At 44.2% G+C, this 12,807-nt stretch overlaps 1 protein-coding gene across 3 annotated transcripts in view; it reads right to left on the bottom strand.

The window, feature by feature from the left end:
• RGL1 (ral guanine nucleotide dissociation stimulator like 1) overlaps nucleotides 1-12,807 on the bottom strand; it is a 151,843-nt gene that overhangs the window by 19,703 nt on the left and 119,333 nt on the right. For all 3 annotated transcript variants that reach the window (XM_038757773.1, XM_038757775.1, XM_038757774.1), the window contains 5 exons: nucleotides 11,831-12,046; nucleotides 7,999-8,102; nucleotides 7,117-7,201; nucleotides 3,107-3,196; nucleotides 1,716-1,802 (listed from right to left, as the gene is read on the bottom strand). In XM_038757773.1, the coding sequence (XP_038613701.1) occupies nucleotides 1,716-1,802; nucleotides 3,107-3,196; nucleotides 7,117-7,201; nucleotides 7,999-8,102; nucleotides 11,831-12,046 (582 nt within the window). The remainder of the gene's footprint in view (nucleotides 1-1,715; nucleotides 1,803-3,106; nucleotides 3,197-7,116; nucleotides 7,202-7,998; nucleotides 8,103-11,830; nucleotides 12,047-12,807) is intronic.

Raw genomic sequence — 12,807 nt, 5'->3', positions numbered from 1 at the left:
CAAGTTTCAGTTTCAATTCCTTGTACCCTTAGATCAGTATAATTCCTGTTTGCAGAGGCTGACAATTTTGCCCTTTAAAACTCTGATCCTACTTCCAGAAGGCCATTAACAGAGGCAGTATGGGAGTCTTCTCTGAGCAGCCAAGGGCAGTGAATCTCGGCTGAAAAGACACAGGCTTAATCAGCATGGTTACACACACCATGGAAAACCTGGAGGGATCTACAGGCCAATTCTGCCACTTCTAGTAGTAAAGAAAGAAAAAGAAAGATACATGCAAATGCTGAGGATAGAGGCAGTATGGAAAAGAGAAATTCAGATCCCTAAACCACATTCTGGGCAATAATTTAAACGTCAAATAATCAATATTATCTAGTACAGTGTCTCAGCGCTTAGTACAATGTCTGACATATAGCATTATTATTATTATTATTTACTGAGCCTTTTCTGTATGCAGAGCAATCAAATGATGGTATTTATGGAACACTTACTAGTGCACAGCACTATATTAAGCGCTTGGGAGAGTACAAAGCAAAAGAATTAGCAGAGCACTGAACTAAGCTTATGGTAGAGTACAATAGACTTGGTAGACTTGGTAGATCCCTGCCCTCAAGGAGTTTATGATCTAATGGGGAGACAGACATTAAAATAAACTACAGGTAGGGTAAGCAACAGCCTAAGAGGGTATGTATTTGAGTCCTGAAGGGGTGAGGGTGGGGTAAGCATTAACTTGGTACAGACCCTAGGGTGTAGGTGATGCAGGAGGGAGGGAGAATAGGGTGCGGAGATGAAAGCAGACACCTGTCGACTTGTTTTGTTTTGTTGTCTGTCTCCCCACACTTCTAGACTGTGAGCCCGTTGTTGGGTAGGGACCGTCTCTATATGTTGCCGATTTGTACTTCCTAAGTGCTTAGGACAGTGCTCTGCATACAATTAGCGCTCAATACGAATGAATGAAAAGTTATCCAGGGAAGGCCTCCTGGAGGAGATGATGATTTTAGTAGGGCTTTGAAGTTGGGGACAATAGTGGTCTGTTGGATATGAAGGTGGAGGGGATTTCAGGCAGGAAGGAGGGCATGAGAAAGGGGTCGAAGGCAACAGAGATAAGATCGAGGTACAGTGAGAAGGTTGGGCTTAGAGGAGCAAAGTACTTCAGCTGGTTTGCAGTAGGAGAGGAGAGAGGTTAGGCAGGACAGGGAGAGTGAGTGGGTGCCTGCCTCAGGGATGGTGAGGAGGTTCTGTGTCTTCCCATCCAACTTTTTAATAAAACTGTTAAAATGCACCTGGCTTTTCATCTCTTTTTCTTGTTCCTTTCCATCTTTTGATTGACAGGATTAGTAGTAGTTGTAGTAGTAATAGTGTTTATTAAGCACTTACTGTGCGCAGAGCACTTACTGAGTGCTGGGGAAGACTGTAAGCTCATTGAGGGTAGGGAATACGTCCCCAACTCTGTTGTACTCTTCTGAGTGCTTTGTACGGTACAATGCATGGTAAATGCGAAGTGCTCAATAAATATCATTGATGATGATGAGGATGATGAAAGAGTGTTGAGGTGGGAATTAGACATGGACTCTGCAGTAGGAGGGAGAAAGAGGAGAGGGGATGGGTCTGAAAGTTTCAAGCCTTAGCCCTGGAGTATCTGGGAGTTGGATGGGCTTGTTTAGTGTCAGATTATTGCTTTTAGTCACAGTAGGAAGCCGAGGGTCTAGGTCACCCACCTCGATGTAGTCCTGAAGGGCAGTGTCCAGCATGGTAAGGTCAGTCAGGAACGTCCCCAGGTAGGGCACGGTCCCCTGCATCACTCCCTGGAAAGCAAGCACAGTGGAACCAGCTTTACTGCCATGGGAAGGTTTTGAGCTAGGATGTGATCATGAAAGACTAGAATATAATGTACGCTACCTAGGTATCAAAATGCTTTGTGGAAGAGGAGTGGGAAGGTACTAATGGAGAAGGATACACTCTACCTCCATTTCACCAAAGCCTCATTGAATCACGGGGGAGGAAGAAGCCCTAGTGAATTAAAAGAGAACGCTTTACAGCTAAGGCAAAACATACCTATCACATCAAGGATAAGATGCAGTTCTTTGTGTTGGGAAGCCAAAGGTCACAAAGAACCACCAAGAGCCCTAAATATGGACTAGGAAATGGACATGCAATCAGTAGTGTCTTATTCAAATACGAGGTTAAGCTCAACTCTTGCCCAGCTTCTTCTCCAACAAAGGGACATTTTTTAGGTGGAAAATATGGTAACTGACAGTCTTCAATGTGTGTCTCGACTCAAGTCCACCGTGGTGGGTAATTCTGAAGTATTTGGGAAATAATGAGCCTCACTGGGCCAAAGGACAATGATCCAGCTGGGTTCCACTGGGCATGTCATTTAGAGCAAAATGGTTGTGATTTTATTGGGCAACCTGAGCTCTCTGTAGGAATTACAGCAGAATTACAGGGGGAAAATTATCCACCAAGACAGGTGTCCTGCCTGGCACCTGAATGTGAGGTTGAGTACATTTCTCAGAACCAGTTTGTGGGTTTCACATCACTGAGGAATTAATACTTCAGAAACTTTCAGGTTCTGCAGCTGGCCTTCCCCAAACTGAGCACAAGTTCTCATCCAGAACGATGAAGTATCTGAAATCCTTTTAACAGCTATTTTTAACTTCTCAGGAAACAACAAAAGAAATTCAGGACTCTAGGACTCAAGAAAGGTTTTGCGTTCAAGAAGAGTTCCCACACTTCTCCCCCTCCCAAAAATCTCTTCTGTTTTGAAACCCAAAATGAGAATTTTTCAGGCCAAGACTCCACACATTACTGTACTGCCACATTCCCAACCTCCCCCCGACCCCCTCCCACCTCCATTTTTCTCTTTGCTAAAAGCTGGGAGGACAATTAAAAATAAAGTTTTTTCTTTAAAACCTTAACAGGGGATCATGATCAAGAATTCCCAAGCAACTTGGGGGTTCTGAGGGAAAATTTAGAGTGACCCAGGGGGTTCTGAGAGCAGGGAAAGCTAAGGACAGGAATCCCTACTTGCCAATGACATGTATCTTACTATAAGGCCAAGTGCTTTGAGGCTCAGTTGCTTGAATGGGGAAGAAGAATGGCAGCATACCATGTCCTTCTGCAGCTGGAGTCGCCTTTGAGTCCTTTTCTGGTTTTCTTTTACACTGCTGTCCAAATTGGCAAACTTTGAGGTCCCTTCCTATGGGGGCGAGAACGAGGCGATGATCGAAGGATGGCATGAGAAGAGAGTGGAGAGGAAAGTATGAACTCTCAGAGCCTTTCACACAACCCTTTCAGTGCCGGGCAAATTTCAAAAGGTTTAACATTGCTCATTATTATTACTATTATGGCATTAAGTGCTTACTGTTTGTCAAGCCCTGTTCTAAGTGCTTTGGAAGTTATGAGTTAATCAGGTCAGACATGGTCCCTGTCCCACATGGGGTTCACAGTCCAAGCAGGAAAGACAACAGGCTAGTTCATTTACTAATCATAGCAATAATAATAACAATGTGGTATTTGCTCGGCACTTTTAATATGCCAATCACTGTACTAAGCGCTGGGGTAGAGACAAGATAATCAGGTTGGGCCCAGTCCTTGTCCCCACCTGGGGTTCACAGCCTAAGGGAGAAGGAGAACCCCATTTTACAAATGATGGAATTGAGGCACAGGGAAATGAAATGACTTGCCCAAGGTCACACAGAATTAGAACCCAGGTTCTCTGATTCTCAGACCCGTGCTCTTTCCACTAGGCCATGCTACCTCTGCACCCAAGCTATGTAAGGTGCTATAGCGGGGCAACTGCCAGGTTGGAGGTTGGTTTCAGATTGGCCAGCTTGCCAGATGATTAACCTGCCTTAAAACCACACGATCACTGGGACACAAGGCAGCATCACGACCTCAGGAGGGGAAAATTGATCTGAATCCCCAGTGCCAAAAAGAAACTCCGGTCTTTCCGACTGGGAATGAAGGTCATGTCTTTATTTCAAGCTGATATACTCTCTGCTTTTGTCTCTCCTGCACTAATCTTTATCCTTTGCACACCCCCACTTACCTTTTATCTGTAACTTTATTGAAGTGTCTCTCCCCACTGCTGGATTGTAAACTCCTGGAGGGCAGGGATTGTTATACACTAATCTCTACTGAAATCTCTCAAGCACTTAGTACAGTGCTCTGTACAAAACAGACAACTAAATAGATGCTATTAATCACTGCTCAGGTTTCAAGAGAAGCAGCATGGCCTAGTGGAAACACGGCTTTGCCACTTGCTGGCTGTGTGACCCTGGGCAAGACATGTGCCTTCTCTGGGCTCGAGTTCTTCATCTGTGAAATGGAGATTAAATACCTGTTCTCCTTCCCCCTTGGACTGTGAGCCCCATGTGGAACAAGGACTGGGTCCACCTAATTATCTTGTATCTACTCCAGGGCTTACTACAGTGCTTGGCTTAGTAAGCGTCCAACAAATACCACAGCTATTATTATCACTCCTGCTATTTCAGCAATAAATGGATGAGGTCGCATTCCGCGGTAATGATAGTTCTTAAAGAAACTCAAGAATACCAGCAGTCTGCCGAATAAAGTCCAATTTCCTCATTTCCAGCCTAATTTATGACACCTTCCATTTTCACTGATTCCTTACTTTCAAGCTTAGAACTGCCCCGAATCACTTCATTCTGCTCATTATATAAGGGTCTTGTGTTCCCCCTCTTCCCCACCCCCTACCTTCACTCCTTCTAACAAACAGCAGCAACATATGATTACTAACCTCGAGGGTTTGCTGACTGACCATAAAGTTCTGCAGCTTTGTGGCTTTGGGGCCTTATAAGTTCTCATTTTCCGGGAACAGTCTGAAGGGCAGGGACATTTCACAACTGCTCTCTAGCCTCCTCAGCTGGATCTAAGTTTGTTCTACTTTTGTCAGTAATTTTCCCCCAGATCTTATTATACACCCCAAAGCATGTGACACTTTTTCCACAGTCCTACTACAGGGTGATTTTTTTTTCCCCAAGTCATTTTTGCCAATGACAGGTGGGACATCAACTCATCTCCAAGAAAAGGTTTCTTATACAAAGCTCTCAGGAACACCACTTGAAAGTGGAGGCTACAGTAACTCCTAATATGGTCCAATGGCATTTTTCATCTTTCTCCTGGAAGGGCTTATAATGATCAACACCTGAGACACCCCTATTGATAATGGGACAGAACTGCCACCCTGGCAAGAACCTGAAAGCAAAACGTTAGCTCCTTTTGGGGGTTTTAACCCAAATTATACCTCAATAGGACTCTTAAGTACTTGTTGCTTCCCAGCCTAAAAAGGGAAGGACTCACTCTTAACTTCAGCTATTCAAAGAAATGAGGGCATGAGTGTGAGCAGAGAAGCAGCCAGGTCCAGCAGAAAGAGCCTGGGCCAGGGAGTTAGGGGACCTGGGTTCTAATCCTAACACCACCACTGGCAGTTACGTGACCCTGGACAAAAAACGTAACTTCTCTGGGCCTCGGTTTCCTATCTGTAAAATGGGGATGAAATATCTGTTCTTCCTCACCCTTCTTAATTCATTCATTCAATCATATTTTTTGAGTGCTAACTGTGTGCAGGGCACTGTACTAAATGCTTGGGAAGTACAAATCGGCAACATATAGAGACAGTCCCTACCGAACAACGGGCTCACAGTCTAGAAGGGGGAGACAGACAACAAAGCAAAACAAGTAGACAGGTGTCAATACCATCCTTGCCATGAGGCACAACGAAAGCGTGGTCAGAAAGAAGCTGCTGAAGAGTGGCTGATACACAAATGTTTCTAATGATGTCTAATAACCCTCAGATGACTTTAGCCCCACAGGAAAAGCTTTCAGTTTCTATGGGGCTTGAACCCCAGGAATTTAACAGAGCAGATCAGGTCACTTATCATTACTTATATGGGAAGTAGCATGGCCTGATAAAGCTCAGGCCCGGGTGTCAGAGGACCTGGGTTCTAATCCCAGCTCTGCCACTTGCCTGTTGTGTGACCTGGGGCAAGTCACTTCACTTCTCTGTTCAGTTTCCTCAAGTGCAAAATGGGGGATTCAAGACCTGTTTTCCCTCCTAACTTAGAATGTGAGCCCTTTGTGTGGCAGGGGCTGTGTCCAACCTGATGAACTTTTACTTACCCCAGTGCTTAGAACAGTGCTTGACACCCTAGAAAGCGCTTAACAAATGCCATTATAGGCCCTTCAGTGTCCAGTTACAGACCCATTCAGATTGTTTCAGCCAGACTTGTGTCAGACTTTCAGAAGGCAACTGCAAAGGCTTCCATTAATCTACCTTGGAAGGATGAGTCAGCACTGTTGGGATATGAATCTGTGGCTCCAGTTAGTCTGGTTCCGTTAATGCCGACACTGAGACCCTAAGCCATCCCTGCAGCCAGATGCATTTTCATTTAGAGTCTGCAAATCCAGTGGGATATGAGGCAGACACAGAACACAACCCCAACCAGTGGCCTCTGGGGCCTAGTTAATCGGGTGGACCATATCCAAACTCAGAAATGCTAGGAGAACTGGAGGAGAGCAGATGACGTGACTCCTCTTGGGTGAGGACTAGTTTTGAGGACAGAGGCCTTAAAAGCCAGTGGGGCAATTGTTACAGGAATTCAACGGTGCCTGCCAACTGACACATTCTGAAGTACACCATGATCTTATTCCGATAAAAGGGGCTGAAGTTAAAGTTTAAGGAAGCCTGTTTTAAACGGAGCCTTGGCTGGGAGAAGGAATACCCACCCCAGTGCCTTTTTGTCCACTGAGCTGTCAGCTCTTGGCATTTGCAGAATTACAATTGTTAGATAGATACCCAAAGGAACAGATGTTTCACAATCTGTTAGCCCAAGAGCAGACAAGTGCAATAATGCTGCTACTACTAACTTTCAAAGGGCAGCAGGAGACTGATTAAGTGGACTTTTTGAATTCCTTCCCTCCCAAGTTTCCTGGTTTCTGTATAAATAACCAACCAACTCCATCCAACCATAATAGCCCGACCCTTACCCCCAGGATGGAAGGAATTTAAAGGGCATCCCATGGACATCTCCCTCTAGGTTGTTTCCCTCCCCCATCTCCCGCACTGCCCCATGCTCCTCAGTGGGTCCGTCTCACCTTCATTAGAAGCTCTCTACTGGTCAGGTGGTTGTTGTGGTCCGAGAAGATATCCGAAAGCTCTTCAAACATTAACATTCTGTCCCTAAAGACAGGTATTAAGGAAGATTAGCAAGCAGAGTAAGCAAAAGTCTGACTTCTTTGCATAAGTCTTACTTGGACGATTTTGGGCTAAAGATAAATCATCATGGGAGCCCTTCACAGCAATCGATTAGTTAGTCAAAGTCCAGGCTCACGTTTGGCAGAAATTTCACTCTAGGGCTCTTTCTAAATGGTCTGGAAAATACATCCTTGATATGAAGAGGGGAACCTAGAACTTGTCTTACCCTCAAAAAAAAAAAAAAAATCCAAACCGTGAGCTCGAGCGTTTTCGAATCATTTGGAGTCTATATTTCAATTCATGACCACCACTTTATTGATGTGAAAGGGCAATACCGTTTCCAGGACAGGAAACTATTAAGAGCAGAGGAACAGGTAGACAGATAGACTAAGGGTGCTGAAAAAATCACTGCCTTCACTCAGTAGGATAACTAATAATGAGGAGATGGAAATAACATCAACTGATGGCAATTGTGTCGTTCAATCTTCGGTCCCAGCATAAGATAAACTGCATTCTAAAGCTTTTTCAAAAATCTTTTGGGATGGTCTCTAATCTGTGTCCACAAGAAACGTTTCAAAACCCGGTGTGATTTTAGTCGCAGCCTCTACTAAATGAAATCTTTAGCGATTGAGTAGAAGCAGAACTCTGCTTGGAACACATGCGTGGGCTCGTGTGTTTTCACTTCGTCTCAAATGAGAGTTTATAGAGTGGGAAATGATGCCAATTTCTTTCTCTACCCACCATCTTCAGTTCCAAGAAAGTGGAGGTACCTGGGAACTTACTTTGGAACTGCTGCCCAAGTCTTTTTCAGCCGGTAGATGGAGTTAGACTGTAATGCTGAAACGATGGCTCTCAAGGAAGAGAAATTCTTCAGGATCCTGCATTCCTGCAGAGGGAGTGATTAAAAAAATGAAAAAAAAAAAAAACCCTTTTAAATATCAGTCTGACCGTGGGTTGGTGGTTTTCTGTTTCAGTACTATCACAGCTGTTATAGATTCTTACCGCTAAATAGGCAGCTGTACAAATAATGAACATCAAAAATGGACTGTCTGCCTCCCCAGTCACCAAAACACATCATGGGTTTTGGCACTTCAGTCTTGTTTTCCTCACTTGACTCTATATAAGCTTTTGGTTGTTGATGCAGTCTTATAATTTCCAGCTTTCCTAGTCAAATTACTGGTCTTCAGAGTTATGCTAGGGAAAGCAAACTTTTCCCTGCTGACACTACAAAGCTGACCTAAAAATATGTGCAAAAGATCAATGCTGAATTGAGACCTGTAAGCTTTTTAAGGTGAGTACTGGCAACAACATATTAAACAAGGCAGCATCCTCTGCAGCTCAGATTCCTTCAACCACCTCATTCTACTCCCAAGAGAGAAATGGGGGGCAGGGGGAGGGTCTATAAAACGTGGCAATAAATATGCACCACACACAGAATCGTTGCTTCTGTGTTCTTAGCCAAGAGGTAGTATTTCTTATGCATGTTCAGTTTGCCTCAAACTGGCTTGTCCCACCACCGTAAAAAGTCAGAAGCTTCTCTGGGCTTCAAAAACAGTGTCAGCTTGGAAAAACAAAATTGACCTTGGCATTACTTTAAAACAAAACAGAGAAAGATCAGGAAGCATTCAAATTGCCCACAGTATTCTGGGGGAAGAAGACAGTCTTTGCCCCAAAGAAGAAACCTTGAACTCCCAGATGGAAATTGTAACGTTGGTAAGTTAGAATGATGAGACTGTGGACATCATGACACTAGGTTCTGAACTTTTCTCTGGTCTTCCAGGGGCAGCCCTCCTCCTGGAAGAAGGGGACGATGGGCAAGGATGGGCTGTCCCTCAATCAGCACCGTGCTAAGAACTTGGTAGAGTACAATACAACAGAGTTAGCAGAAACGTTCTCTGCCAATAACGAGCTTATAGTCTAAAGGGGAAGACAGATAGTAATATCATTTATGATAGATAATTTAAAGATATGTACATAAATGCTGTGGGGTTGAGGGTGGGGCAACATCAAATGCCCAAACGTCACCGAGCCCAAGTGCAAGAGGTCATCAAGGGCTGTAAAACCCCCATTCTGTTGCCTGCCTAAGAGTAGTATTTAAAAGGGCAGTGATTCAAAGAGTTGGCTGCTCTGGATGATTTTGGTGAGAGGCCCCCCACCACCACCACCACTCATCAAAGCCAGAACCACAGGCAGCCGGAAGAAAAGCTCTCTCCAGTGGTTAGAGAGGCAACAGGCCTTTCCTATAACAGACCAGCAGGAAACAGAAAGGGGACTTGGGGGCTTGGCACCCTTCAAGGACTTTTGAGGATCACAGGATCCCATGAACTCTTGACTACGTGTCCCCGCCAGGAACATGTCTACCAGTTCTGTCACACTGTACTCTCCCAAGGGCTTAGTACAGTGCAGGGCACACAATCAGCTCTCAATACCATTGATTGATTGCATTTCAGCAACAACGTGAGTATGGGTTCCACTTTCCATCATAACCCAAGGCCAAATTCTTATCAGTGGAGGGCCACTATGCCTGAAGCTGATGCTGAAGGGAGAAATACCTGAGTTGTTGATGGGTTTCAAAGCCCATATTAGCCTTTCAACCCAACATTTAGATGTTTACGTAGTGCTACTCAGTGGCCTTATAATCATACATGAACCTGTGGGCACATAGCTTTCAGGAAGACTAACACCTTTAGAAGAGGCTAGGCATGTTCACAGACCTTTTGGAGGTTTAGTTGTTTGACTTTGAAGGGAAAACATAATTTTTGTTCATTGGAAACTCCCAAATTTGGCTATTTAAAAACAAAACCCGCCCATCAATACGCTGGCTTTGCAGTGAATACCTCTGTAGTTTTGTAATACTTGCACGCTCTTTCTATAAATCCTTCCATGCTCTTCTCTTTTAAAAATGTACTGAATTGCAATGCCAGAATCCAGGCCCCTGTGAGGACGGTTCAGCAAAGGTTCAAAACCCACGAGTCACGTTCTAAGCATTAAGAAACTTGCAATAAATATGGAATTTAGGTCCAGCTAGCACATGCAAATTGCAATAAACATATGGAACTCATTACCAGGAAAGGGCTGATGCAAAGGGTATAAAAGTTCCAGAGACACCTGGCCATATTTCTGGAAAAGCTGGGGATTCAAGGGATTGTGCTGGAAAAGCATAAAGGCTGGATTAACAAAGAGCAACGACCGGACAGGAGAGGCAGACAGCTCTTCCCTGACTCTAAAAGTTCTTGACCTTTTTCCTCACCCACCTCCATTTAGGAAGCAAATGTGTGTGTGAGACGAAATAAATCAAAACTGAGTATGGAAACATGGAAACTTCTCTGGGTTCCAGGTTCCCAAGGAGTTACTGTAAACAAATGCAAGGGAGACAACACTCTCAAAATCAGGAGCGAGAACCTCTGGCAGGCTTCTTGTGCTTCCATAATGTTTTTAGGGGGTACAGTATCAGCTTTAGGGAGCTGATGACTCTTCTGTTTTCATTTAAATTGGCACAACAGTCATCAATCTTCTTTAATATATCATAAACGGAGAGGCCACATTTTGGGTTTAGATTATACAGCCTGTTGTACGGTCCAGTATTTGTGGCCCATTCATTGTTGAGGAGCCTCTCTATCAGTAATGAATCTTATATTTTGGGAAATGCCTCCCTATCCCTCCAAAGGTCTGTGGACTCCTCCCCAAATCCATTTTAAACTTCAAAGTCTCTTCCCTTTGCTTAGATTTCTAATGCAAAACTGAAGAAACACAAAGCAAATGGGTTTAAAGCAATGAGCATAGGAGACTCCTTTTATGTTACTCAATTTTTCATGTATCCCAAGTTCTCCTGTAGTTCACCAACTATTTGGTGAAGAATCAGAAGTCATGCTCAAGGATGAAAAAAACCAGGAGAACCAATCTGTTCCAATCTGTCTCTGGAGGTTCTTGCTCTGTTTATTCAAAGTCATGAGTGTAATGTTAAGATGCTTAGTCAGTAGTCTCTACTGTTGCAACAGCAGCAGCGTTACAGCTAATGGGGAAGGATTTGATCTGAACTATATAAGCAATACTAGGAATAGAGTATTTTCAGAATAATCACTCTATAAGGTAAGTGGCAGGTTTTTTTTTTTTAACCTATTAGTAGATGGAAAAGAAAAGCAATGAAAGATGAAGTGACAGAAGCAAAACCCTCTTCTTCAGGTCTCAAGGAGCTAGGGTTAATGTGCCTGGGATTCAGTTTACCAAGCTCTATCTCTTCCCCTAAGCAGGGATACTGGGTTCAGAGGTGCCCCTGATTTGGTCTTTCCTGGGCCTTTCTCAATCTGTAGGAGGATTAGCCCCTACAAGTACTTCAGGGGACCAGAGGGAAGTGATGTTTGCTGTCCTTTAAGACTGGTGAGAGGGCTGCTGTTGTGTGGGAGTCTATGAGGAAAAAGAAAGAAGAGGCTACAAGAATGTGAAAGACGGCACCACCCTCAGCCCGATAACTCCGTCTCTTGTGCTGAAGTGAACTCAACATAACCCCACCCTTGCAGATGTTTAACTCCCTTTCTAAGCAAAGCCAAAGAAAAGAGCTTTAGGCCAATCTGATCACCACCGAGAATAAAACGGGAAAGAAGACAAGCACATTACATGGGCAATGTTAATCCACTTCTCAATGATCTTGGCTCGCTGCTGGGTTTTGAGCTCCTTGCCCCCCAGGATGGTGCTGACCACACACTTGGTCAGGGCATTGAACTGAGAGATGGTGGCGCGGATGGTGGGAGCCAAGTGCTTGTTTTCCTTCTTATCCCTCCGGGACCAAATGCAGCCCAAGCAGTGGTGCGGCACGACTTTCTTGAAAAGTTGCTGGAAGGACATAGAAGTAGACTTCAAAATGATGCAGATGGACCAAAATGCTAATTTCTCTATCCTGTGTCACTGCCAAACTGCTAAGAGCCCCTCAAAAAGTCTTTTTCTATTTTGACATACATTATGGCAGACTCCCAAAATGTCCAAAGGACATTACTGTGATACTTACTAGTTACTGAGGACCAAAAGCTCTCATTAAACTCTATCACATCACTCCCCGCCCCACCCCAATTCCTGCAGGACATTATTAAATGACTTAAAATATCTTGACGTTGACCTCCTGCTCTCCAGGAGAGGGTGATTTTCCTTCCCACTGATCAGAGGGATAGCAGAGAGGGGGGTCATTTTAGTACAGCTTTCTTGGAGCTTCCTGTCAGGTGAGGCTGTTGCACATACGTAGATACACTTCCCTGTAAATGCTCCTGGAATCTAACTCACTCAATTTTCCAGATGGAAGTAACTGAGGCACAGAGAATGATAATGCTTTGACTGCTGCCATACTGCAAAGCAGGGAAGAGAGGCTTCAAATCCAGTAGCTGGATATCTGCCCCTTAAACTGAGTCTATGACTCCAGGAAAACATTTCTAGGCAACTATACACCTCCTGAAAGACTAGTTGCACAGTACAGTTTTTGTGCCCATAATAAAGCTTTAGTAACCTGATCCTGCCATGGCCTTCAGCTATTCAATCTATACTAGCAAACTGGGATGTGTTGGTGAGGGATGACTGTCTTAGTTTATGTCTGCATAACTGAGTGG

The sequence above is a fragment of the Tachyglossus aculeatus genome, chromosome 16 (assembly GCF_015852505.1).
Source record: "Tachyglossus aculeatus isolate mTacAcu1 chromosome 16, mTacAcu1.pri, whole genome shotgun sequence".
In the NCBI taxonomy this organism is placed as follows: Eukaryota; Metazoa; Chordata; class Mammalia; order Monotremata; family Tachyglossidae; genus Tachyglossus; species Tachyglossus aculeatus.
The sequence above is the reverse complement of the archived record's forward strand: the minus strand, read 5'-3'. Positions and strand labels throughout refer to the sequence as shown.